The sequence below is a fragment of the Anomalospiza imberbis genome, chromosome 7 (assembly GCF_031753505.1).
Source record: "Anomalospiza imberbis isolate Cuckoo-Finch-1a 21T00152 chromosome 7, ASM3175350v1, whole genome shotgun sequence".
Taxonomy (NCBI): domain Eukaryota; kingdom Metazoa; phylum Chordata; class Aves; order Passeriformes; family Viduidae; genus Anomalospiza; species Anomalospiza imberbis.
In genome coordinates, this window is record NC_089687.1 from 35435127 (window position 1) to 35462782 (window position 27656).

General features: G+C 42.6%; 1 protein-coding gene across 9 annotated transcripts in view; it reads left to right on the forward strand.

Annotated features, from left to right (window-relative positions):
• Positions 1-27656, forward strand: part of VWC2L (von Willebrand factor C domain containing 2 like) — a 405818-nt gene that overhangs the window by 230321 nt on the left and 147841 nt on the right. For 6 of the 9 annotated variants that reach the window (XR_011001012.1, XR_011001011.1, XM_068196550.1 and 3 more), the window contains 2 exons: positions 9937-10002; positions 25408-25534. Coding sequence is in view for 6 of the 9 variants with exons in the window: in XM_068196550.1 (XP_068052651.1) it covers positions 9937-10002; positions 25408-25534 (193 nt within the window). In the remaining 3 variants the exon portion in view is untranslated. Of the gene's footprint in view, positions 1-9936; positions 10003-15572; positions 15924-25407; positions 25535-27656 lie in introns of those variants that run through there. The other 3 variants (XM_068196553.1, XM_068196554.1, XM_068196560.1) reach the window with 2 other exon arrangements.

A 27656-nucleotide genomic window follows, 5' to 3' on the forward strand; every position in this document is an offset into this window, starting at 1 on the left:
TTACAAGAGGCCTCTGAAAAGGCTGCCAGGAGTTTTGTTTCTCTTCAGTGTTGCTGCAGTCTTTTGCCAGGATGTGAGTATCTTGGGAAAACGGTGCTAAAACAGGTGAAGAGCTCTTGCTCTCAGTTGCTAAATGTTGTTATCACCCCTGACAAAACCATTCTGGGAAAATCTCACGTTGCTTTGGAATGATTTTTTCAGGATTTTTTTATTATTTGACAGTTTCTTGCACATGAAGCATTACGTATTTATGTACTATGTATGACTTTTTAATGACATCTGTTTTGTTGTGGGGTGAAGATTTTCTAGTTAACCCCTCTACTCCTGCTTCTTTGAAGGTGACATAAATAGCTGCCTGCTCTGATCCCAAAAGTCCAGTCACTAGTTCTGGTGCCAGTATTGATGGATTAAAAACTATATTTATTCCTATGTCTTTTCAGTCATTAAGTTTATTGGGGAACATTAATAAACTTAACAAAGCTAAACCACTAGAGTATATTTTTAATGATTAAAGTAATTATGCTGTGGAGTGATCAATAAACTCTTTAAAGCAGGTAGGATTTTCAAAATTGGTGTTTTGCCTAATTCCCTTTGTATCAGGACTGAATACAGGTTTTTATTTGCAGCAGCAGTGCTATGATGAAAAATAAAGCTTAGCTATCCAGCAGACTTACTAAAAACAGAGCTACTCCCATCACTTACTCAGACCTTCTTGTAGTACTTTCTTTTTTTCTCTAGAAAATTCTACTGCTGAAAACGTTGGCCTGAATTTGATTACAAATACTTAGAGAATTCAGAATTTGAAATTGCAGAAGGTTAGGGATATTTTTGATAGGCTTTTACAATAATTTTTTTCCTTTCCCTTGGAATCTGTAGATGGTGTAAGCAGGATCTGTTGTGTAGAGTCTGTGGACAGTGTGTTTGTAAGAGCAGATTGCAATGTTTTCTCCTCTTCTGCTGGTGATTTTTTAATTTTGATATCTAAAGACTTTTTTTAAACTACACAGGCACTTTTTTTTCTTATTTTTATTTTTTTCTTGCAGGGACTTCTTTTTCCAATTAATAACTTCTTCAGTGTTTCTAGCCAAATAGTCTGGATTCTCTTCTCTGATCCTGGTCATTCAGGTCAACAGTTCTATTGTTCCCAAAGCAGCAGTAGTTGGAAAAATCATGGTGAGCAAGAGGTGTGTTTTCCCCTTCCATTCAGATCCTGGTTTCTTTGCCAAGCCTTCTACTTTGGGAAATCAATTCCAAAAATTCCAAAAATTCCAAAGCTATTCAGCAGTGCTGGTTGGTGGAGGAGAACTGCAGCTGTGTTCTGTTAGGTTTGCCCTTTTTTGTTGTTCTTTTTTTGGTATATTTTGCTGTGCATCTGCCATTTGAAACCTGGCTGAGATGCATTTGATGTGTGGTGACTGCCAGAACAAAATTCACACTGTGAATGCAGTAGGCTTACAAATTCCTTTATTCCAGTAGAAGTAAACCTTCTCCCAGTGGCTGTCAGACAAGTAAGAACGTTGATCTTACTTGCTTACTCTTGATTTATGTTGACTCTTTGAAGGCAAGAAATCCTTTAACGTTTTCTTTTTGTTGTTCCTTTTTATTTTTTTAATGTTTGGGCCACCTCCCTAGTCTTACTTAATAAACACAGTTGTGTATGTGCCTGCTTTTGTCTCTATACTGGCTTTTGCAGTTAAAGCCACTTAGTTTTATCTTTCTTCTGCTAAAAAAAAAAAAAATCATTGTTCTGATAGAAATTCACAGAAAGCAACAATTTGGCGTTTTGGCCAAAATTTAGCTTCGGTTTTTAAGAGCACTAAAGCCCTTCAGACTCATAATCAACTTCTCATAGTCAGGTAAGGAGAAAATTATTTCCCACATGTAGTGCCCTCACTTTTTCTTATATATAATTAAATTTTGTATTCATTGTTTTATTCTGCCTTCATATAATTTAATTTTCAAGGCCAACAGAAATGATTTTGTATTTTTTCTATGCTTGCACTACACTGGTAACTTTTCCAGTTATATTCCACCAGAAGCTTCTGCTCATTTATAAGTCATCTTTTTGATCTTTTTTACATTAAAGTAATAGAGCTCGTGGTGTTTAATTTCAGGCTGCCCTAGCAGGTTCCTGTCATTCAGGCATTGCTCTCCTGGAAACGGCTGCTCTGTTTTGCAAAGCAATGGTACGCCAAGTTAACTGGAAGTGCTGCAAAGCTTCTGGGTTACTCTGCAGCTCACATTACTCACTGCAGGATTTCCCTGGCCGTCCCTGTCTCTGCGCTGCTGATCCTTCCCTCCCTGGAGCCCTGAAACTCTCAGAGTCACACGGACAGGAGGAATGCAGTCTGGAATTTGGCTCTCCGGCTGCTGGCAGGGTGATGTCTGCTCAGCTGCCTCACGGATCCTTAGGAAGATGCAGCTTCTGCTAATGAGCCCATCTGCCAACACCAGCCAGGGCAGTAATACACAGCTCTGCTCTCACTGAAAGAATTTCAATATCTTGGAGGGATTTCTTGATACTGTTTATTTTCTTGTAGAGGAATGATGGGTCCAGCAAAGGCATTTCTCCCTGCCCTCCCTGCCTGTCCTGTCGGGGCCGTGCAGGTGGGACTGTGCTCATGTGCTGTGATCTCTTCAACTGGAGGTGACATTTCTCTCTCTTCACAGAATCGGGTACAAGAAAGGATCTACTTCCCATAAAACCTTTGTTCTTCCTTATGCAGCTGGAAGTTTGGTGTATCTTACCGGAGTTGAGTGTGGAGAGAATCCCACACGGTCATGTCTGTTTAAATATTGCCTGTGGTTACAGTTTTCTGCAGACTGCAGTACAAAAATCCAAGTGTCCGTGGAAGACAAAAAGATAATTCACTTTCATCTTGAGAACAAAGCTGAACAGAGGAGCTTTTTTCAACTTTTTAAATTCATGAAACATTTATATTTGAGTCAGGTTATATTATGCTGGCAAGAATATAATCTGTCAGCATTTCTGCTATAAACTCCTGTTTTTAAGGTTTTTTAGGAGAGCCTTAGAGGTTCACTTTGAACAGATTTAGCATACAAGGTCTTGGCCTAGAAACATACTTCTCATCCCAGTTATGAAAGTTTAATATGCCTACATCATTGGTGCAAAAGGTATATTAATACTACATTCAGGTGAAAGTTCAGACCTACACAAATGAGGTAATTCAAGGGTATTCCAGAGCAAGGTTAATTAAGTTTTTTTGATATATTGAATAGCAGGTGTTACTAACTGTGAAGTGAAAGGAAGGCTGCTCTGTGATGAAGAGCATGGTGTTTGGCTTAGCTGGCAGGGAGAGCTCTCTTTCTAGATTTTATTACCTACCGGATTTAGAAAAATGCTGCTTCTCGAGTTTTTAATGTTTCACTGTATGAAAGTTGTTATAGAAGTTCATGCATTTTAAAGAGATTCAAAATTCTTTTCCATTTCTTTGGGAAATGTAGTGAATAATGTTTTTCTTCAGCAAGAGGCCATCAGCTGATGTACTTCAGTTTTGGTGCACACACCTGCCTCTGTGAATCCTCATGTAACAGAGCACACAAATGGTGGCAAGTTAATTTTACTCCCCAAAGAAGGGATTACAAAACATCTGAGTAATGCCCTGGCCTTACCCCTGCTCTAACATCCAGAAACCTTCTCTGTGTGGTTCTTCCCCGCCGGGTCTATTCCAAATGGTGAGAACAGAAGCAAACTTTGCACTGAAGGTTCTGTGCTCGAGTTCATGGAGTAAACTCTGTGGTGGCAGATGGCAAAACTGTTCTCCAGATTTGCTCAGTGCTCTGACTCTCAGTGTTCAGTGCTCACTGCACTGACGTGCCCGTGAAGCCTCCGGTGTAACTGGGAGATGGAGGCAGTTCTGCCCTGCTGGGAGTGGAGCCCTGTGGGTGGGACAGGATGGGGCAGATGCAGAGTGGCTCTGGCTGCCAGCAGGACTGGCCTAGGGGGACACACACAGAGCCTGGGGCGTGCAGGGGGCTGCTGGAATGAGTTATTAACACAGAATAGCCTGAGCTGGAAGGGACCCACAAGGATCATCCATCAAACCCCTGGCCCTGCACAGGACACCCCAACAATCCCACCCTGTGCATCCCTGGGAGCACTGTCCAGATGCTTCTGGAGCTCTGACAGCCTTGGGGCAATGACTATTCCCCGGGGAGCCTGGACAGTGCTCAGCACCCTCTGGGGAAAGGACCTTCCCCAAATATCCAACCCTAATCTCCCCTGACACAACTTCAGGCCATTCCATTGGGTCCTGTTGCTGGTCCCCACAGAGCAGAAATCAATGTCTGCCCATCCTCTTCCCCTCACAAGGCAGTTTCAGGCCCTGATGAGTCTCCCCTCAGTCTCCTCCATCTGAACTGACCAAGTGCTCTTAGCTATTCCTCATACAGCTTCCCCTCAAGGCCCTTCATCATCTTTGTTGCCCTTTGGATGCTCTGTGATAGCTTAATAACTTTCTTACATTGAGGAACCAAAACTGTCCCCAGCACTGGAGGTGAGGCTGCCCCAGCCCAGAGCAGAGCAGGACAATCCCCTCCTCAGCCTGGCTGGCACTGCTGGGGTGATCCCCCAGGATAGGGATGTCCCTCCTGGCTCCAGGGACTGCTGACTCAGATCCAACTGGCCAGGATCCCCAGGTCCCTTCCTGGGGTGCCTCTTTCCAGCATCTCATTTCCCAGTCTGTCCATACACCCGGGGTTGCCTCATCCCGGGTGCACTTTCCCTGGTTGAACCCCATATGATTGGTATGGGCTGGGAGAGAAAGCAGCAGTCTTGCAGAGCTAGAAAGGGCAGATATTCTTTGGCTCTTTCTTCCAGTTTTTGTGTTTACCCATCATATCCCATGAAAACGAGTTTTCTGTCTCCTAAAAATGACCTTTTGCTCTCGTGAAGAGATCCAAGTCCCTTTAGATGTCTCTCACTTCATGCCAAAGGCGCAGATGATTGATTCCCTGTGGCACAGAGGGACTGCAGAGCTATGGTTCTGCTGGATCTGCCACATGCCCTGTGGAGCTCCCCAGTGCTGGCTGGGGCAGACAGGCCATGTTGTGAATAAGGCATGGGAATGAGAAGGATGCACAGTTTTACTTTTGCCTTTTGCTGTGAAAATGGAAACTCTTGTACAGATCCAACAAGGAAGGAGGAGGGTTAGAGCTTCCCAGTGAGTTGGTAGCCAGAAATCACAGTACACTGAATTGCTATAGGAAAAGTTCAGGTCCAGCCAAGAGAGCTTCCAAAGCATAACAGTGTTTGATTTGCTCGGAAAATTCCACCTATGTAAGCTCAGAACTTTCATTTTCCCCCAAATGCAATTAAACCTTTCATGAAGAACTGTTGGGAGGTTTTGTTTGTTTTTAATAAAGAGAATGAGGTGAACATTTCCACAGCTGAGTGCTTCGTGGTTTGAACACTTTTCTCAGTTTAGTCCTTCTGAATGAACATTATTTCTTTGAGTTAATTTCTAAATGAACCAAGAAATTACAAATAAATCTCCTATCTGAACACTGTTTAGATAAATCTCATACTCGAATGTTGTTATCGAAAAGCTCATATCAAACTCATAATTACCTGTTGTGACTAGGATATTACACCCAGCTTGATCTAATGCATTTGTTATCTTGATGCTGGACCTGCAAAGTGAGTTTGTTCGTATCAGATGTTCATGTAGAGCAAGGCATTCGAAATCCAGAAAGAAAACCAAAAGAGCAGAGTTTGAGAAACATTAATAGCTTTCAAATGACACCCTACTGGTTTTGGCTGTGTGTTCTCTCCAGAGGTGCACGCAATATGGCTTGTTAAGTTTGGGAGTTTTATTTTGTTGCTGCTGAAATGGTAATTAAAACAGGTATAGGAAGATTCAGCTGCTGTGTTACATAGTTAAAGGTGGAACTTAATTATTGCAATGCAAAGAAGCAAATTAATTATGATTGTTTTCAGCCTGTCTTGTCTTAGCCTGTTGTTCCTATATCTATATGGATACACAATAGGGAGGATTTAGAGCAGAATTTTACTATTGATTCCCAAATCTTAGGCTTTTATCCTTTGAAAGTAGGAAGAAAAAAAAATAATTTGAATTTAGAAACCTTGTTTAACTACTTTTGCAGTAGGATTACTGCTCGCAGATCCCTAGCTCCAAAGATCAGGGTGCTTTTCCACAAAACCCGATTTCATTCTAACAAAGGAATGTTTTCTTTCTCAGGAGTCTTTTAGTTAGCTCCAGTCCAAGGCAGGCAATTAATGCCGGCGTTCAGTGGAAGCTGAAGGGTTGATAGGCTACACAGCATAATGCCAGGGTATTTCTAACCACTGATTCTAATGTTAATTTCTGGGTTTCAGACTGGAAAATTATATGTGTGTGTGCATGTGGGAATAATAAGTAAAAACCTCCAAATCTCAACAATGAAGAACACTTCATATTTTGTTTTCTTTGAATGTCGCTGTTAGCAATGTATTTCCTGCAGAGGAAGACTGTATGGTTATTAATGTAATTGACAGTAGCTCAAGGAGGGAATGGAACTCAGACTTCCTCCATTAATATTTCTGTCCAGACTCAGCTGACAATAATAATGTATTTTCCATGATTTATACTGCTGGCGTGTCCAATGCAATGAGACTGGCTAGACCATGGGCTAAAGGTGGGGGAGATGGGCCTTTTTCCAGTTTCAGAGTTCTGCTCTGGTGTTTTGTTGCTGCTCCTGCTCTCAGTTTGGGATTGTTCCTTCTGTAAGTGGTCAGTGAGACCTTCAGGCTACAGCCAAGGACCATAATTTTCCCCTAACTAAGCACTGTCCTAACATCAATCTCCTTCTTTTTCCCTGGTGTTTTCCTTGTGACACAAGGCCCAAATGTTTGTTCTTGCTCAACTTGAACCTTAAAGAAATTCATTGAAATGGCAGATGCACCCAGGTTGCAACTGAACCCTGTTCAGTTCCACACTGCATGAAGCGCTGGTGGTGCTGTAGTGGATTATTTTATAATTAAAGACTGAAAAGCAGAATGCATATGCAAAAGGGATTTCATTAACTTACTGCTGAGCTGTTGGTGCTGAATGCTCAGTGGTAACTTGAATTCTAGTCCACAGAATATCTATTACTATTTGGTATTACAGCCAAGTAGTAGCTTTCCAGATTTGTTTTTATGTTTGCAAAACTCAGATTTCCCAGTATTGGTAAAGAAAACCCAAGCTGTGCACTGAATAAAAATAAAGTGGCACTTTGGAAACTAAGTTTTGATAGTATTGAGAAACACTTTGCAGAACCATTGCCTTTGTCTGACTTCTATTATCATTATTATTACTTTTATTAAAATCCTTTTCAGAGGGCTTGTACTGAATTGACTTAAGGAGGGAAAGCTGAAAGTTAACATCTATTTTGTGCAGTATCCATGTGGTTTTCTTTTTTCCCGCTGGTTTGTGACAGCATGCTTTTTCTGTGTTTGTGGAAAGGTTACTGTGTGTGTATTGGTGTTTGGGAGTGTCTGAGGGTAAATACTACACCCTGCTGAGCAGCAGCAGTTATTTTACAAGGGCTACTTTTTTACATGCAGAACATGCACCGACACTTGGTTTGTTACCATGGGCTGGGTGCAATCGATATTGCTGCTGGGCCACAAGGTACATCTCATGTCCTTGACATTTTTTCTCACTAGACAGCTTATATGTAGTTTGGTTATCTTTGTCTCCTATCCTGTTACCTTTATCAAATTAAGTTGCCTGTCAGTCTTAGGGAATTTTGTGTAATCGCATTTCTATTCCAGCAGCGGTTTTGTAATTATTAAAGTTTTCCTTCTATCAGCATTTATTGGTTCATGTTTTATTACTTAGAAATCACAGAATCAAAGAATCTGCTGGGCTGGAAGGGATCCACTGGGATCATCAGTCCAGCTCCTGGTCCTGCACAGACACCCGAACAATCCCACCCTGTCCCTTGGGCTCTGGCAACCTTGGGGCTGTGCCCCATTCCCTGGGGAGCCTGTTCAGTGCCCCACAACCTCTGGGGGAAGAACCTTTTCCTGATATCTAGCCTATATCTAATATCTAACTTATAAATATGCAGGGGTTTTGGAGTTGGTTTTTTAGCACTCTTTCCCCTTGTAACTCTCTTGAAAACCATGGAGGACTCAAGAACTGTGTTCTGGTAACCTTTTTATGCTTAAGGTGGATGGTGTGCTCTTCAAATACAGAGCTTTTAATAGTTCAGAGCCCTTTTCTCTTGTTGCCTTGCAATCCTTTTGTGGGAATAATGCCAATTTCCTAGTATGATCACAATAGCCATGTGGCCTTGGACAGAAACTACTTCAACAGAGAGGTAGATGAAAAATACAATGAGATACAAAATGGCACTTGCCAAAAGTTGCCTGCTTGCTCCTTTGGGTGACATTTTTTTAAACAAAAGGAATTTGGTGCAGCATTAAATGATGGGCTTTATCAGAGATTTGTATTCTAATGCCATATGAGCAAGACTGGAAAGAGCCTCCTTGGTCTCCAAGTCCAGGCAAAAGATCACATACAGGAGAAGGTCATTTATTTCCAGGCTTTTCAAGCAGCTTCTTATAGTAATGAGATTTTTTTTATCCCCACTACTTGGAGTGGAGTACGTTTTTGTATCTCTCTGTTCAAGAACTGTCTTCTAATTTTCCACTGGAATTTATCTGCAGATAATGAATCCCCATATGTTTCTGCGTCAGCACTGCTCTTCAGCCTCAATAGCTCCTTTCCCTCTTTGCTCTTAACCCCTGAGATATCTACAACAACAATGTAATCCCCTTCAACTGCTGCTTTGTTGGGCTGAGTTCTCCTGAGTGGTTCAGAGATGTAGTATGAACCACAGAGCATTATCAGGGAGCATCCCTCCTGAATTACTTTGTGGTCAAAGCTCATTAACTGCTTTCTGAAAGGGCTTGTTGCAAACAGTGAGAATATGCTGCTAGACGTGCTGATGATAAAAATGTAGATTTTGTCAGTGAAAAAGAGAATTCAAATTTCTTATGTCAGAGTAGGAGTGATTTTTTTTTTTTTTTTGAATCAGGAAAATAAAATGGGATTAAGCTGATGATATAAACTCCAAAAGCATAACAGACGTATGGTTAACGTATGTTACCCCTGCTCCTGTGAGACTGATCCAAAATAAGGATGAGTAGTGGAATTTCAGATCTTGTGGTTGGGTCTTTTCAACTCTCCAGAAAAATGCAACAAATTGTCTTTCAATTGCAGTGTTAATAAAATGCTTTCTTAGAGGGAAAATTTGTTCTTCGGCATATGATTGCACTGCTCCAAGCCGGGCTTCGCTTTAACAGGAAGTATTTTTTAACCCATGAAGCCAGTGGTTTCTATGAAAACAGAGAAAGGCATCTCTTATCTATATCCCTGAAGATTTCAGGGGTTTTAGCAGGAGATAGTGTGCTTGGATGGCTCCTGTATTGGGAGAACAAGCCAGATATCAGTGATGACACCTGACATATGTTACTGCTCTATGTAGGTCACCTATGGCCTAATGTGGGAGATAACAAAAGATAATTAATTTTGATTTCCTGCCTGTGATTCCTTAAGGAAGCCTTAGTTGGTGTGTGTGGAATATCAAGAGGCATGTACTGACTCACTGCCTGAGAGGAAGAGCTGAGTGTTTTGGAAGGAGTGATTCCACCTTCTAACTGCAGCCCTCCAGCCAGGGAGATGGCTTTACCTGGGGATATTTGAATGCACCTTTTCTGCTGGCTACTGTGTGAAGCAAGGAGATAGATCCTTAGTAGTGGTACAAAATGTGTTCCTGTTCTAGCAACCAGGAGCTGGCTTTGTATCACACAGTGTGTCTTGATTTTCACACAGCCATGAAATCAAGGTCTTTCTGTTTACACCAAGGCGATAGAATAACTTACATTGCTGTAACTTATTTAAATGCTGTTTGTTTCTTTCCTAGGGTCTCCGTGTGTGCACGTTCCAGGGTCACGTGCATTCCTGTAATCACGCTACATTCAACAGGAAGGTAAGTTCTGCATGCAACTTTCCTTTTTTTTCTTCCCTTTAACCATCATGTTCCTTGCGCTGGCCCACACTGTCCTGCTCCTTGGTGACACAGAGACCTCTGGGGCTGGATTCAGAATCAGTGCTGGCTCAGTGGCCCCACCTGCCAGCCAGAGCAGAGCCTTGGTGCCTGTTAACAATAGAGCTGCCCTCTCCTTGCTGCTGCCTCCTTCCTCCTGTGATCAGTGCACGATGTCTTAGCCATTCTCCTCTGTTGGGATCATTGACTACTTTATTTAAATGAATGTTTTTGTTGGGTTTCTTTCCCTGGATGGTTAATTTATAGTTGTTGTCTGAAAGGAACCTTTTTGACTGGGATTGGTGACAGACTGCTGTCTGAATGACTGACAGCTTTGGAAGGGGAGGAATTTCTCCCAAATGCCTCTTAGAGGCCATATGAAATACTCTGAAATGACCCAAACATTTGTGATGTATGATTCCTGTAGCTCTCCTGGCCACACTGCTCTTTAAAGCTGGTGTGGAAGTGCTGAGGCACGTGCTGGTTTCTGCTGCCACGAGCAGCCTTTTTTCTCAGAGACCATCTTTCCTGAAAAGCAACTTTGTGGTGTTCCTGCTCTCCATGCTCCCACTGACAGCTTCATTACAGGCAGAGCAAGGTACTGATTTTTCCTGCAGGAGATCCTGAATATTCTCCTCTTGCTCAGTATCAGCTGCTGCTTTTCCGACTGCTCTGCCAGCCCTGTGTGTTTGTAGGGCAAACCCCAGGGGCTGGCACAGCAGAAGGTATGGCATAAACTGATGTCAGGGAGGGGAATAAGAATTCCCAAGGCATCTTAATTCTTTCTTGGCCATGTGCATCTGTCTGTATTTGACAGGCACAACCTGCCTCTCAGCGCCCTGAGACACTGTGGTGGGGAACAGAGAGTGTTTAACAGGATGTCTCAGTTTGAAAAGATAAGTGTCTGCTAAGGAAGGCAGGAGCCTCCCCTGAAACAGAGAATGTAAACCCCCTCCCTCCAAATTATTATGATTTTGGAATTAAGGGGCTCTCAGGCAAAGATATGGGAGTAGGTGTGTGTATATGCTTGCTTGTGTCCAAATAAAAGTATGCCAAGTGTCCGCCATGCTGTGTTTGAGTCATATCTGCAGGTTTAGGAGTCATTTCAGTGGTTACCAAGTTTCCCTGAAACAAAACAAAAAAAAATATTTTTAGAATTACTGGTTATATTAGGAAAACCTAAAAGACTATAAAAAACATGCTTGAGAACAACTGCCCAATTTTACCTCCCCAGGCCAAAATGCAAGCAGCATCTAGGTCATTCCTCCACTGATTTACTGAAGGGCAAATAATGTCAGACAGTTTTTAAACAAAAAAAAAATTTCAATTTTGTTTACCTCCTCAGCAGTCCAGTTGGATGTCAGCTACCATTTAGCTGGGCCAATAATATTGATATTTGATGTCAGTTCTTATTCATTACTGCACCCAGATGATGCAAAAGTCAGATCTCTCAGATGTTTCTATGGATAGCCAGATAAAGCCAGGGATGTCTGACTGCATCTAACAGACACAAACAAGAAAAGAACAGAATACAAAATCAAAAACCCATCTGGTCCTATTGTTATTTATGTATTCAAAGTGTTCACCTCTTTGCACAAACTCCAAGCCAGTTGCTTACAAAGGTTACCCAGTAATATCAAACATGTTCAATTATACATGCAAAAAGGCTAATGGGTTCTTCCTCTAGTTTATTTCTGTCTCCTTGCATAAGAAATATAATTACAGAACTGAATTACATTTTAAGTACAGATTTTTATTATCATTAGTAAACCATTTTCAGGCCATCAAACACTGTTAGAAGAGAAAAAAAAATCTATTCCATCTCTTTGTCATGGCAAGGAACAAAATCTGTGTCAAAATACCCCCATTTCATTTGGTGGCAAACAGCTCCTTCTGATATTAGGAAATCACTCTGAAAATTGTTCTGTAATTCACTTCTACATCCATTCTCTGACATAGTCATGTTATTCCCTAATTTTGGAAGTAAGTTTCCTGGAGTGCTCCCTTCCCTTGGCCATCCTCTCTGTGACACCCACAGACCCTGCAGTTAGCACTGGGCCTGCTTTACACATTATGTGCAGACCAGTGACATATTCTGAGGCCACACGAGTACAATGGGGTAAAAAAATAATTAGAATAGAATAGAATAGAATAGAATAGAATAGAATAGGTCCATCTTTATTCTGATCAGTTTGAATATTTTTGCTCTCCAACTCTGATGCTCTTAATATAGAAGTCTGGGTAAATATGTCCAGCAGATAGCCTAGAAGTAAAAATATTCCTCTGGATCTTACTGTGAGGAAGCTGCAATATGTAGGGACTTATTTAACTGTTAAAGGCCAAGGAAATTCAAGATGCATTGGTTTGGAAGGGAGTGGCTCCTCCTGACTTGCTGTATCCCTGTGTCCTTGAGAAAAGAGACAATCTCACAGCCAAGGCCCTTCAGTGGGATTAAAAAACCCACAAATCCAGTACTGATTTTTGAATGTCACATCTTGTTTGTGTCATTCAGTTTCCCATCACCATTTCAAGTTTCTCATCAGAGATCATTTGCAAAGAAAAACTCAGTAATGGGTGTCACACACCTTGATAAGCCAAGGGCAGAGAAAAGCCACATGCAGCAGATGATGGGCACTGAGAAACCTTTGGTGTCAGTAAATGCGCTGGCTGCTGCTGGAGTTTGCCTTTGCACTCCTAAATCGGACAAAATGCAGTTCCTTCACTCTCTGCTTGTTTTGTCTTCCTGGGTTATTTTTGGATCAAAATCCCAGTTATAATTTCTTCTGGGGGAAAAAAAATCATTAAAAAATCTCTTAGTCTAGCAGTTTGCTTCATCAAGGCACAAGTTGACTTTGAAAACATGGCATTACCTGTTTTTTCTATTCTCTCTAACATATATAAATACATTATATATAAATAAACATAAACCTCTTTGAAGATTCTAAACCCAATCCTGTCAAGTTTACTAGCTCTGAAAATAATCACAACTCAAGAAAATCTGCCTTCTTTTGTTTCAAGCCTTTGCATTATGAGATGTGAGAAGAGCTCATTCTGCCACAGGACCTCTCTCCTCCATCCTCAGGGTTTGCATCCCTCTTTTGTTTGGACAACACTCTCAGGCCCGGGGTGGGATGTGGGGCTGTCTTGTGCAGGCCAGGGGTTGGATTTAGATGAGCCTTGTGGGTCCCGTCCGAGCCAGGATATTCTGTGATTCGACGATTTACCACAGAATTGATTTTTAGTTCTGTTTTTACAGTCCCTTCTGGTGCTCTTTGTTGTCACCATGCAGGGACTCACAGTACACCCCAAACTATCTTGTAAAATTCACCCAAACAAACATGGGGAAGCTTAGATTTTAGAAGGCCCTCTTTTACTCTTCCTCATGGCTGGCTCTAGGAGAGTATTTCAAACCCATCAAGAAATTAATTCAGTACCCATCAAGAAATTAAGTACCTGCAGGAAGCCTACAGGAGCCTACAGGAAAGATGGAGAGAGAAAAAGGCTCGGAGTGACAAGAGAAGGGGGAATGGCTTCAAACTGACAGAGAGTAGGGTTAGACTGGATATTGGGAGCATATCCATATGGTGATGGTGTAGATGAGGAATGTAGGGTAGGAAGCAAGGCAGGTGTCTGCCATCACGCTGTCTCATTCATTTGTTTTGAACCAGCAGTAAATGAAATACTTAAATATTTGACTTTTCTAATTGAAGCTTTTAATCAGATTTTGCTCTCGTTTAAATATTTACACATGATGAAGCTTCATCTCAACACTTCACAATAAAAATTTGGGGTAATGCACTGATAGTTGGATTCAGACAGCTCTGAAGAAGAAAAAATATGGCATCATTTTTAGATGGCTTTGACATAACTTGGGTTTGAGTAATTTTAAAGACTTAAAAATTCTTTAAAGGATTGTATATTCTAGGTCAGATTGGTCCTTGAAAGATCCTCAGCAGAAACTGATAATAATTGACTATACAGAATTTTCTTTTATGTTTTCAGACTTTATATTTACAAATATAAACATACTGTTATGTCCATTTGCTGCTAACTAAATGAAACAGAGATTATCTCCTTTAATGTGATTTTGTTTGCTTATTTCTGTGTTCTGCAGTGAATGTGACCCTCTGTGTATACAGTACATGAAGCAAGTATTGTTTAGCATGCAGAACCGCAAGCACTGTGGAAAACTTTGCCCTTCTTTCTTAGAGGAGAAGAATTAATTTGTGTATCCTAAGGAATAAGGATTTTTTCTAAATTGCATCTCCTGGCCCAGCACGCCAACCTTTCCTGTGGCAGATGTACACCATGGGTCCAGACCCCTGCATAATTAATTTTTTACCAGCTGTTTCTTAAACTCGTCTTTTAGCAAAACAAACAAAATCAGAATGCAAAGGTCCACCTGGATTCTTTAAAATTCAACTTCCCATATGCAGTACAGTCCAATCTGCCTCTCTGTGTGGCATTTCTTGGGAAATTATGTTCTAAAACACATGAGGAAGCAGCACAGCATCCCCACCTTCTACCCTGTGACTCTGTCGTGTGACAGTCACGTTTTTGACAAATTGTGGAACTTTTACCTGCTCTGCTGTTGCTTTCACTGCCTGGACTGGGAACTCGACTCGGACAAGGAACAGCTCTTCCAGCAATGTTTGTGCAAAGCGGTCTTCAAAAGGGCTTAAACTAAACGTGGGGTAGAGAAATGGGATGAGTTTAGACCAGTGGTTTGTATTTGGTAAGAATACATTTAGCACTTATCAAATCATGGCCAAAGGGAAGCAGGGTGCCTAGAACAGTGCTGTATCTGTGGTGCAAAGGATGTGGTTTTGTAGACTACCAAGCTGGATTTAAAAGGAATTTAGGCAAGCATGAAAGTAGGACCAACTTTGGAAAGGCTTCTCTGTTATGAAAATGCAATTAATCTGTGGTTGAAGAAATATCACTGTTAGAAGGTACTTGAATATCAGATTGTTTTAATCTGAAAATAATTGAGAACCACAGGTGAAGTCCGTGGGGGTAGGAATGCATGTTGTTTGGTGCTGTGTGGGGTTAGCAGGGCAAGGTTTGCCATGCAGACAGCACCATTTCGGGACAGGCCATGGGTCAGTCACGGCCATGTCAGGGCCTTCAGGACAGGCCATGGGTCAGTCACGGCCATGTCAGGGCCTTCAGGACAGGCCATGGGTCAGTCACGGCCATGTCAGGGCCTTCAGGACAGGCCATGGGTCAGTCACGGCCATGTCAGGGCCTTCAGGACAGGCCATGGGTCAGTCACGGCCATGTCAGGGCCTTCAGGACAGGCCATGGGTCAGTCACGGCCATGTCAGGGCCTTCAGGACAGGCCATGGGTCAGTCACGGCCATGTCAGGGCCTTCAGGACAGGCCATGGGTCAGTCACGGCCATGTCAGGGCCTTCAGGACAGGCCATGGGTCAGCCACGGCCATGTCAGGGCCTTCAGGACAGGCCATGGGTCAGTCACGGCCATGTCAGGGCCCTCAGCAGGCCCTGGACCAGCCGCCGCCATTTCAGGGCAGGCCATGGGTCAGTCACGGCCATGTCAGGGCCCTCAGCAGGCCCTGGACCAGCCGCCGCCATTTCAGGGCAGGCCATGGGTCAGTCACGGCCATGTCAGGGCCCTCAGCAGGCCCTGGATCAGCCGCCGCCATTTCAGGGCAGGCCACGGCTCAGCCACGGCCATTTGGGCCAGGCCATGGGTCAGCCACCACCATTTCAGTGGCCCAGAGGCCCACGAGGACTCAAGGGGACAGGGCGATGGAGCAGTGGCCATCCTGGTGGTTTTGAGCCAGTCAGCCGTTTTCTCTGGTCTCCTACAGAGATCTGTGGGGTCTGTGAGAACTCTGAGGTCAGTGACGGCCATGGGGGCTGTGAGGGCTGTGGGGTCTGTAGGGACTGTGAGGGCTGTGAAAGTTTTGGGGTCTGTGTGGTCTGTGAGGGCTGTGAGATCTGTGTGGTCTGTGAGGGATGTGGAGTCTCTGAGGGCTGTGGTGGATGTGAGGGCTGTGGGGTCTGTGAGGGCTGTGGGGTCTGTGAGGGCTGTGGGGTCTGTGGGGTCTGTGAGGGCAGTGGGGTCTGTGAGGGCTGTGGGGTCTGTGAGGGCTATGGGGTCTTTGGGGTCTGTGAGGGCTATGGGGTCTGTGGGGTCTCTGAGGGCTGTGGGGTCTGTGAGGGCTGTGGGGTCTGTGAGGGCTGTGGGGTCTGTGGGGTCTGTGAGGGCTGTGGGGTCTGCGAGGGCTATGGGGTCTGTGAGGTCTGTGAGGGCTGTGGGGTCTGTGGGGTCTGTGAGGGCAGTGGGGTCTGTGAGGGCTGTGGGGTCTTTGGGGTCTGTGAGGGCTGTGGGGTCTTTGGGGTCTGTGCGGGCTGTGGGGTCTTTGGGGTCTGTGAGGGCTGTGGGGTCTTTGGGGTCTGTGAGGGCTGTGGGGTCTGTGGGGTCTGTGGGGTCCGTGGGGGCAGTGGAGGCTGTGAGGACTGTTAGAGCAATGGGGACCATGAAGGCTTTGAGGCCCATGGGGACAGTGAGGTCCATGAGGGTGGAATGCCCTGTCCCGCTTGGTGGGCTCAGGAGAGGCTGGTCTGATTTAATCTGGGCAGTGCATGGGAGAAACAACAAAATTCTCAGGTGGTTCAATAACACACTTTGACTTGCAAATTTCAAAACATTAAGGTAGAATAAAGTACTTGGCGAAATGTAAAACAACATCCAGACTGAGTAAGGCACTTCAGGAACTTTAACTTACCCAGGCACAACACGGCACATGAGAAGGCGTTAACTGGAGTTTTTCAGTCAGGCTTAGAATATATTTTAAGGAAGAGAACAAAGAGACAGAGCTCATCCTGTCTCTACCCCACTTCCTGCATGGTTGATTTAAGCCTGTTTAACCATTCCTCCAGTCTCCTACATAAATTAAATTATTTTTTCCCCAGGTCAAGTCTGCTTTGTCCATGACAGTGCTTGGTGAGTGATATCACCCTATCTTTAATCCACCCCCCAAAGTTTTAGTTCTATTTCTCTCTGTCCTGTCTGGCTGAGGCAGGGAATCATAGAGTGGGTCTGGGGACACCTGGGACCCAGCAGTGTCAGCCTGCCATAGATATTTAGCTGTTTTTTGTGAAGTAGATCTCAAAATAATGGGATGTGATTTTTTGAACTAATCATTCTTTCACCTGAAATACATTAAAACTGTGAGAGAGATTCATGCATTTACTGAAGTTCAGAATTGGGTAAGCTTCTGTGAATACATTTCTACTACTGTTGGTATTTTTTCTTTATGCATTTAGTTAAGCTTCTGTGAATACATTTCTACTACTTTTGGTATTTTTTCTTTATGCATTTAGTTCCCTTTACTAAACACCCAAAGACAAGATAAGCAGCAAAATATTATGTTGGACTCATTGATCTTAGAGGTCTATTTCAACCCAAATGATTCCATGATTTTATGTGCTCCTTTAGTGGTTTCTCTTAAAAAAAAAAAAACACATGTACTTTATGGACACTCATTTTGTTTCAGTGACTTAGATGTTCTGCATTTTAAAATGAACAGTTTTGCATTTCAGCAATAGATCTCTTGCCTCTAATTTATAAATTTAAGGAAGTATGTACTATATCTATATTGTAACATTACTGCAGTGAATAGTACCCAGTTTTTCACATTTGGAACTGAATGCCAAAAAAAATCCTTGTGCACAAACATGGTGTAGCTCAGGAATTTTTATGCTTGTTGCTCTCAGGAGTGTCTAATCAGGTAGTGATGGCACCTGACTTTACTTTAGTCATGGTATCTCTCAAAAATGCAGAGAAAAGCCAGTAATGGCAATTATCATTCATCTGCTCTCACTGCACAGGTCCCAGAATTCAGACCCTTCTTCGATAGTTAGAAAGGTAAAAACAAAACTGATTATTTTAAACCTTTCTGCAAAAGCTATTGCTCCCTTTGCAGCACTGTTTCAAGTGCAATGTCAACTACTGTGAGCAGTAACTCTGCAGGGAGTGCAGTGGTTTCCTATGTAAATTTATGCAAAGGGTTTCTGCAATCCTGGCATGTGCTGTGCTCCTCAAACACACTGCCAGCACTTCCTGCTACTTGATGTGACAAAGGGAAGAGAAATTCCCCCGTTTCACACAGCAAGGGAAAAGCCTGCAGCGTGCATGTACACAAACTAGAGACCCGTGATCATTTTTGAAAGTCAGTAGAACTGGAAACTGTACTGCAGCAAAGGCCTGCCATTCCCATGGATTACTTTTAGTGGAGCTCCTCCTTTGGAGGACACAAGGGGTGTTCTGAGGCGCTATATGACGCCTTGTGAAGGCTGAACTAGAACAGAGACCAGACAGAGTTAAAGAATAAAGTAGGGGTTTATTAAAAGGCTCCACCTTGGGCAGTAGAAGAGCCCAGCCAGGGCTGCCCCCAAGATGGACCCAAAATAGTCACAAAATGGTCACGGGGTCTCTCACTTTTATAAGTTCTGCTCCATTTGCATATTGGAGTTAATTGTCCAGTTATAGCTTTAGGTTATGAAGTCCCATCCTTCTTGGTTTTCTCTCTTCAATTCACCATTGTTTGTTCTCTTGGGCCTGAGATTTGGATCCTTTGTCCTTGGTCCCCAGCCAGAGAAGGAATTGTTTTGTCTCTCTACTCTGTGAAGAGAGCTCACCATCCCCTCATATGAAGTACACACTAAAGCAGCACAGAATCTGAAAAATATAAAAGCTAAAACTGAGGCATCACACATGCTCTGAAAGCAACAATGGCTACCTTCTTGTGTCAACTTCTACCAGTTCTACTCAGTGCAAAATCAGGAGTTGTTCATTGACAACTGCTAAGAAAGTTGGAGGATTCTTCTGTAGGAACCAACAGTGAAGCTTTGAGATTATTGTTTGTGTATCAATATCTTGGATTCTCCTCACCCCCACAAGAGCCGGTGTCCCACCAGTTCCTGGCTATTCAAAGGTGTAAAAAAAGTCACTGGGAGTGAGGGCCAGACCCCAGTTTCATGAGCTCTGGGTTTTCAGTTCCTTTGAAATATAACTGGTCCTCTGCAACTTTGATCACAGTGCAGAACTCAAAACTATAAAAAGACAAAGGTAGGAAAAAAGCAGATGGGAAAACACTGGCACTGCCTGTTAATAACCCTTGATCACCGCTTTCCCCCACTCTGGATGAATATAATTGTTAAAAATGGACCACCTCACTTTAAAAGTGTAATCAGTATAACTCTGTACTTGTGCCAGGCTAAGTAATTCCATGGCTTCTAAAAAGATGCTATTTTCATTTGAAACTGTGGTGTTTTAAGTGTGATATTTCAAAAATGGGTGGTGATTGATTAGTCATTAGTCTAATAATGGACTGCATCTGCATTTTTTCCTCCATCTTTATCATATTTTACATAATTCATTTGAAATAATTGGACATTAAAATCTTTTTCCTTGTAGCCATTATGGCAGATTCACCCACCTCTGCCTGGATTCTCTTGGGATCCCTCTCTCCATGCTCACTGCTGCTCCACAGTGGGATGGGGTGGCACATGGACAGGACTCTGGATGCCTTGCCTGTTTGTCTCATTATTTTTATGGAGAGTATTTAGTTTTTGCATTGCAACAAGTCCTGAGGTAATAACTCTCCTCAGGTTTCTGGTGTGCTTCATGCTGTAAATGTGGGAGGTAATGACTCCTTCTCTTAAAAATATTCAATTGAAGGTGTATGAAATGGGGGTACAGTGAAGTGATTTAGGACGTGTCACGTGGGGAGCCTTAGAAATGCAGATTATTGGAGTCTCTCTGTTTGAGGCAGCGGTTCCTCATGTGGCCATTTTGCCTATTGGCACTTAATGGCCAGGAGCTCCCACCAGCTTTGTGCACAGAGCAAACTCCTTTTGCTGGGTTCAGAGACTGGGAACAAGACTGGCAGGACCAGTAAGAAACTCATCAGCCCTTTGTCATGCCCGAGCTCAACCAGATTCCCAGGAGTAATGGAAAGGGGCAGCAATTATCAAGCTTCTCTCTGGCTGGGATCTGTTGCCACTGGGGTTGATGAAAATGTCAAAGTCATCGCAGGAGTCCCTTAAAACAAGCCTCATCCAGCTGCATCTGTCCTGAAAACAAAGGATTGCAAAGCAGTGAACTTGTCATAGAGAAAAGGAGTTGCTGTTCAGTCACTGTTTTGCCTTTTTAAAAATACGTGCAAAAGGTGATGAAACAACTACTGACCTGCCTTCAGCTGTAAAGAGGATGCTCCTGGGAGGAGTCCACTGCAGTCTAAATTAGATAAAGCAGCTTGATGTGGTTCATGTATTATTGATCTTTCAGCAATAAATCCAGAGGTGTGTTTATAGGCAAGAGACATAATTATGCAGATTTTTATCCTTCTCATGGGTGTGAAACAGCAGTTTTCAGGGAATATTTACCTAAAGTGTACCTGGCGATTAGTCCCATTGCTAATCATTAATATTCAGAAGGAAAAATGCGTTTTTTAAGAAAAGGGAAGAAGGAAATAGATTTTTAAAAACTTTGTGGAGACTAAATAAATCTTTTCATTCCTGATGTAACAATTATTTGGTTTGTTGCAAGTGTCAGTTGAGATTGGGATTGTGAAGTATATGGAGCTGAGCATGTCCATTTTAATGAGAGGTATTCTGGAATATAAAGATGTTCATTAAATTGGCAGGAAGGTAAAGAGTGGAGGATGTAACTGTGAAGGCAATTAAAGGACTTGCAAAGTCCTTTAAGTAGAGCCTGGAACAGAGCCAGTCTTTGAATGCAAACTAATTGAATCCTTGTATAAATTCTTTAATTGCTCCAGCATACACATACGAAACAGTACCAGCTTGATTCTGTAGACTAGGCAGCAAGTCTGACCAGTTTTATAGAATCATTCTACATGCTCTCTGATTAAAGGAGCCAATGGAACTGGGCTGAGCAGCAGCAAATGTAGTGTAAATGGAAATCAGAACAAGGGGAATCTGCTTCTGCACCTCTCCTCCTTGGAACTCATTGTCTCCTCCTTTTACAGGAAATCAGTCAAGCCCTGATGATCCACCATGCTGTTCAGTGAAATACAGCATCCAAAATACGTCATAAAAAAAGACTTTAGTGTGGCAAGAAACAACAAGAAGAAAACCATGAGCAAGGCAGGGGGGTTTTCCATGAATGACTAAAATAATAACTGTAGCAGGCATGAAAAAGCCAAAAGTTCACAGGAGAATTTAAAGTGATTCTGCCTTAAAAGCTTCTGAAAATGGCCTATGGCCAGATGGAAATGAGTTCATTTAACATATGACTTATGCTTTTCTTTTTCTTTGAATGGTGTGTAGCTCCAAATATTTTTTCAGCTTGGTTACAGTCCTGGTTTATTTCTTCATATTGAAAAGTTGTTATCCCCCATCTCCAGCTCACTTGATTTGGATAAGGTGTGGAATAGAGCGAAGAAGTGCTGAAGTGTAATAGCCAGCTCACTAACAAAATCATTACGAGATGTTCTCAGTGTAGCAGCTGCCTCAGGATCGGTGATAATTAATGCATTTAGTAATAAGTCTGTGGGCAGAGCGTGTCAAGGCTGATCAAATACCTGTTTGTGTATGTTGATAGGTTGCCACCAGAAATCTGTTTTCTTACTCGTGTTTCCTGATGAGGCATGCTGTCTAATCACAGAAATCAGGCCAAATACACTGCTGGCTGTTACATTTTACACACACTTTGTTTATACCAGGCCTCTGGGAGGATATTATTAAAATGTCTGCAGACTTGTGACAGCAAGAACTAGTTGATCTTTGCCACTGAGACAGTGTGTGGACCCTTTGGAGCAGGACCATCTTGCTAGGTCACCCAGCGCACAGCACAATGGGACAGTGCTCCCAGGGCAGGTTTCTCCAGCACTGCTGCTGTTCAAGGATCAGGGGGTTCATCCTTTCTGGTGTGGCCACAGATGCCAGAACCATGGAATGGTCTGAGTTGGAAGACTACCCCGAGGATCATTGAGTCCAACTCTTCAGTGAGTAGTCCATGCAGGGACTGAGCCCTCAGCCTTGGTCCTATTAACACCAGGCCCTGACCAACTGAGCCCAGAATGAGTGAGGGTGGTGCCGTGCATCTGGCACCTATAAACAGTTGGACTGTGTAAATTCCCGCCAGAGAGGAGGTTTGTTTACCTAAAGGGTCTGTAGTAGCAATGGGGGAAAGTAAACGTGGCAGAGAATGGGATGGCAAGATTGTGAGAAAGGGGGGGAATGGGTCTTCTCTTGTGGTGTGCCAACTACTGTAGCAAAATTAATGAATAGAAGGGAAAACCTGTAATACAAGAAAATTAGAGTCTTTTCCTCATAATTATGCCACGAGTAACAATGCTCACGTCGGAGGCAGTGGAAAGGTCAAAGTCAGCTCTCCATTCTCAGTCACTTTGCAGCAGGGACTGTCTCTGATCAATGTTTGCATAATATCTGTTCCAGGGATGCATTCTCGGTGCCGTTATGCTCTATCAGCTGGGCCGTGCTGTTACTTACAAGAGAAATGTCGTACTGAAAATCCATGGGTGCAACTGTAGGTGGCACAAGGAGCAGTCACAGAGCACCCACTGGAGTGCCTCCTCTAACTGCCATGAGTGGATTATGTGCAGTCTCACCCGGGTGGGCTGTCCATTGATCTGGGTCAGAACTGCTGAGCTACCAAAGCTGTAATTAAGCAGCATTTATTGAACTCATTTATTGGACACATACAAAACAAGTGCAAAGACACACATGTTCTAAACCAAACCAAAACTACCACTCACACCCCCCCCACACCCCCCCCCAAAGTAATTTTTTGTTAAAATGTCTCTCTGGATAGGAAAAAATACAGAGTAAAATGCAGTCTATGTCAAAGTCATATTAAAGGATATGAAATAACGGGTGTAAAGGATACTGGTGATTTCCAAAGTGGGCCATTGATAGAGATGGATATAATCTTTGCAGAAGAAGGTGGAAAAGAGAGGCTGATGAAGTGTGAAGAGCTGGTCCAGAAGCCAAGAATTTATGCTGGGGAATGGAGGCATCTTTGTACACGCATAATCATTTCCTCTTCCCTTTACTGGAGTGATGGGTAATGACCTAAGGGAAGGAGACATCCCACTCTGTAGTTACTCCTGTATGCCAGCTCCATCAACACCTCTGATCAGCTGAGATGGGCATCTCTAGCCTCTCTGAATGTGAGATCATTCCAAAATTGGTGATGAGTTTGGCAGGAGTTGCTTTATAAACATCAGCAATGGGTGCATGCATAATTAATCCCAGCTCAATGCTATCTGGAAAGGGTGAGAAGGAGAGAAGAAAGAGCTAATTATTTATAGTCCAATAAAATAGTGTCCAAGTGGGATGTGGATGACACAGTAATTGAAATGCATCAGGGACAGGCAAGAAGTGAGTTTTGCTGCGAAACCCCACTTTTATTTAACCCGAAAGACACAGGTTGCACGTGAACAAGTACTTTTACACTCCTAGTGTACTCATGGGCTGCTTTGGATCAGCAGCATGACGTGGATGGGGGAATTGCTGCTGGTGTGGAATTTAGCACTTGTAACACAGCAAATGTATGAAAACACTGCTTGTAAAAGGAAGGGACTGGATTTGATAACTCTTCAAGTCTCATATCCATGATGATGGGGGGGTTTTCCCCCACATTAAATATCTGCTTTCCTGAGATCCAGTTCAAGGCATACGACAGTTTGGAGTGTAGTTGTTGTATTTTGGAGTTTTTTGTTTGTTTCCTGACCAGCCTGCTTGCCCTCATCCTTTGTACAGGCTGAACTTGCTGGAAGGATCCAGATGAAACGAAGGGGAATTCAGTGGGTACAGATGGTGAGACAGTTCAAAGAGCTATGATGTTCATGGCACTGTGTTGGGTGAGATATAGTTGTGGTTACTGACATTTTTTTTTGCAAAACAGCAGGTGCTGAGAGCCTGGCTGCTGAATTCTCCAGGCAATGATTACTTTGTTTCTTGGTGTTAAGTCTGCATTAGTCCCTGTAACAAGCCAGAATGGAGGTTTGACATTTAAATCTCATCCAAATGAACCTAAAGATTTCATTATACTTACACCAGGGTAGTGTTTTGCAAGCCATTAGTTTCTAGTTGAGAAGCTGATGGATATTTTAGGATCTTAAATCCTCTATTTGCTAGAAAACACCACACATTTTATTGCATGTACTATTTATATGGAAGATGTAAAAAATAAATTATATTTTTTTAAATCATGGATGCAGCATCTGACCCGTGTTTCAGCTGATTTTTAGTCCCATACCATTGTGATTCCCCTTCCAAACAATATTCTTTAATATACTTGCATAAATTGTATATACACTTGCATATATTGTAAAAGACATTGATAACTACGAGTGCACACCAGCTGAGCTGCCTTGAATCTTTATTTAGGGGGTTCAAATGAAAAGTAAATGTTACTACTGGTAGCTGGGCAGTTCTTTCTGTTCTAGTGGGAAGAATTAGCTAAACAAAGTTATGTTTGGGCATCCTCTACCCTGCCTTCTTTGATTTTTGCTTTTATTTATATGCTATATAATCCAAAAACTATTTTTAGGTTAGGGGGGTTTTTTGTTTGTTTTTTTTTTTTTTGTGGGGGAGGGGGAGGTTGGGTTGTTTTGGTTTTTTGGGGGTGGGTTGTTTTTTGTTTGTTTGGGGTTTTTGTTTGTTTGGGGTTTTGTTTGTTTGTTTGTGGGGGTCTTGTTTGCTTCTTTGTTTGTTTTGGTTTTAGTTAATATTGAACAGAGGCATGGGAGACATGGTCCTCCTCTCTTTCTTTGCATAGTCCCTGCATGCTTCTGGCTCATTGATAGGAGGGAGTTTCTCACAGAATCACAGAATATTCTGAGCTGGAAGGGAACCAGAAGGGTCATCCAATGCAACCCTGAAGTGAATGGGGAGTTGTCCCTTAGCGTGACTGTGGAATACACAGAAGGGAAGGAGTGTCTGTTCTGCGCTCACTCTTCACATGGAAAACATGTGAAAATCAGGGCTAAAAGGCCAATCCTGTGGCTGCGTGGCATGAAAAGAACGACAAGGCCTGTTCTTAGGGAACACTGGTGTCAGAATTCAAGATGACCTTTTTTCTCCTATGTACTTCCAGTTCCTCCTGAACTGGTTTATTTAGAAGTCATGGTGTCTTGTTGCTATTCAAGCCAACAGTGCCGATAAGAGGCTGTGATAACCTCACAGCCTGTCACATATAATAGGTTATTTATTACTTTGTTTAAATGCAGTTGCTGTGTCTGGCTGCCCAGCCCTGTGCCAGGGACTTTGCTGTAGGCAGGAGGACAGAAGCGATGCTTTACCTTTGTTTCCATCTCTGGCAGGGGGATAGCATTGCCTCCTGTGACTCCTCCGGCGTGCTGAAGCTCTGGGACATGCGGAAGCTGCTCCCTATTCTCTCCATCGACGCAGGTCCCCATCCTGCCAACCAGGTTGCCTTTCATCACTCTGGTAGGGCTCTAAAACAACTTTTCCCCCCTAAAACAAGGTTTGGTTTGCAATCTCTCTAATCTCTCTCTAGTTCTGGGGCCAGATAACATGTGTGAAGCAGCACGGATGTGTTAATTTTGAAGAAAAAATGCCTGATTGAGGCAATTGATCAATACATTTGTTTTCTATGGGCTAAACTGCCAAATTGGACTGCTGCTCCATTTATATAAAATTAAAAATGCACAATAACAAAGAGTACAATTAATTGCAACAGTATTACAGAAAATACAGAACTGATCAATGGGGGTAAAAAGCTTAGTGAGATTACCTGTGTTCCAGTGGTGTTTATTCTCCATTACTGTTTGTTCTTTTATTTGCTAATTCTGGAGCTGCATTTCATAACAATCTTACAAAGTCCTCTTATAAGTGCCTCAGAACTTCATCGTGCTGACAGGGCTGCTTACTAGGCACAGGAATTGAATTAACCAGTTATTTTTCATCATCGACCATGTATTACCATGTCAGCAATACTGTGAGTGCACATCGCATTTTCATTTGAAGAGGGGCTATTCTAAATCATTTTTGTTTTAAAACAGTCTTCAGTTCAAAAGCACAGACAAGCATTCCTGTTGTGGGACAGAATTAGATCCTAGCTTAGGAAATGGTTTTATTCACAGCTAGTGCAACATGATATAACAAAATAATATATAACATAATATATATATAGGTACACTGAAAAATAAGTATACATTTGTATTAAGTGTTCATAAAACATAAAGCTTTGATAGATTATGAGGGATAATTCTGTGGAATGCATATTATCAATACATTGAGTCACTTGGCAGAAAACTTTGACATCAAATTCCATATTATTTGTGTAGTCATTTCATGGATCTTTCTGCTGTATCATTAAATAAGGTATTTGCATTTTCCAAGGGAGAAAAAATGCATTGAAAGTGTCCAGTTTTGGGCAGTTTCCCAAAGACAAGTTTAACCACTCTTGTATTTATGTGTGTAATTTGGAATAAGATCTCATTTTTTTTGTTCAGGAGGATTTGAAGAAGTCTCACATCTTTGTTTATAGTGTATAATGTTGGGTCATTTGCAGCAGAACCCCACCCCTGACAAATGCAGTTGCAATATTTCTGCCAGATGGGAACTTTCCATTAGAAGGGTTATCAGCTTCAGGTAATTTAAATGGGCACATTTTTCCATCATATGGACAAAATCCAACATTTTCTCTGCAGGAGTAACCACACAACAGAGATATCAAATTGGGGTGGATGATCACAGAGAGGCAGAATGCAAAAGGATGGAATTCCAGCTGGCTGAAGATAGGCAAATACCTGGCTAAGACGTGCTGTACCTGCTGCAAGAGGGATAGAGTAGATAAAATATATCCTGTGTTTAACAGCCTGTTGGGAATGGGACATCTGCCTCAGTCAGGACCTCTGCCTGTGGAGCAGCTTGTGTTGATTTTCCTTATCAAATCATGGCTCAGCTTCCAGCTGTGTCCCTCAGTCTCTCCAGCTGATGTTACACCACCCAGTGTAAAATACTTGACTGCATTAATAGTCAGACACAAATTGTTCAGCTCTTACAGGTGGATTTAATTGCCAGATTAGAGAGCCATGGTTGAGCAGGTTTTTTTCTTCTGCCCAATAATTATTTAAATTAAAGCTTATAATGATAGAAGAGGTTTATGAGAAGTTTGGTGGTATCAGCAAACAAGATTGAGGTCGGAGATAGGAAGGTCCCAGCTAATGGAAGAATTTGTTTTGCTTTCCTTTGCATTGTTTTCAAGTAATTATCTTTGCAAATGTAGTGCAGACAGGCACATCTTACCTTTTGTTTTTAAGTGGTGTTACCTTTGTGGGTATGACATGCACCAGGTGGGAGGTGCTTCCCAGAGGAGGAGTTTGTGAGTTACTGGGGTTCTCCCGATGGCATTTTTGGGGACGAACCTTGGTGGTCCAGGCCAAAAAGCCTGACCAGCACTGTTAGTTAAACATTTCCTAAAGCCATTTCCTGCTTTATCAGAGCCACACTCAGATCTTAGATAAATTAGTGACAAAAGTTGTGTATAAATCTTTCTTTAGCTGCGCTCTGCCTCAGCTTTTCTTTAGCTCAGCTTAAAGATGGA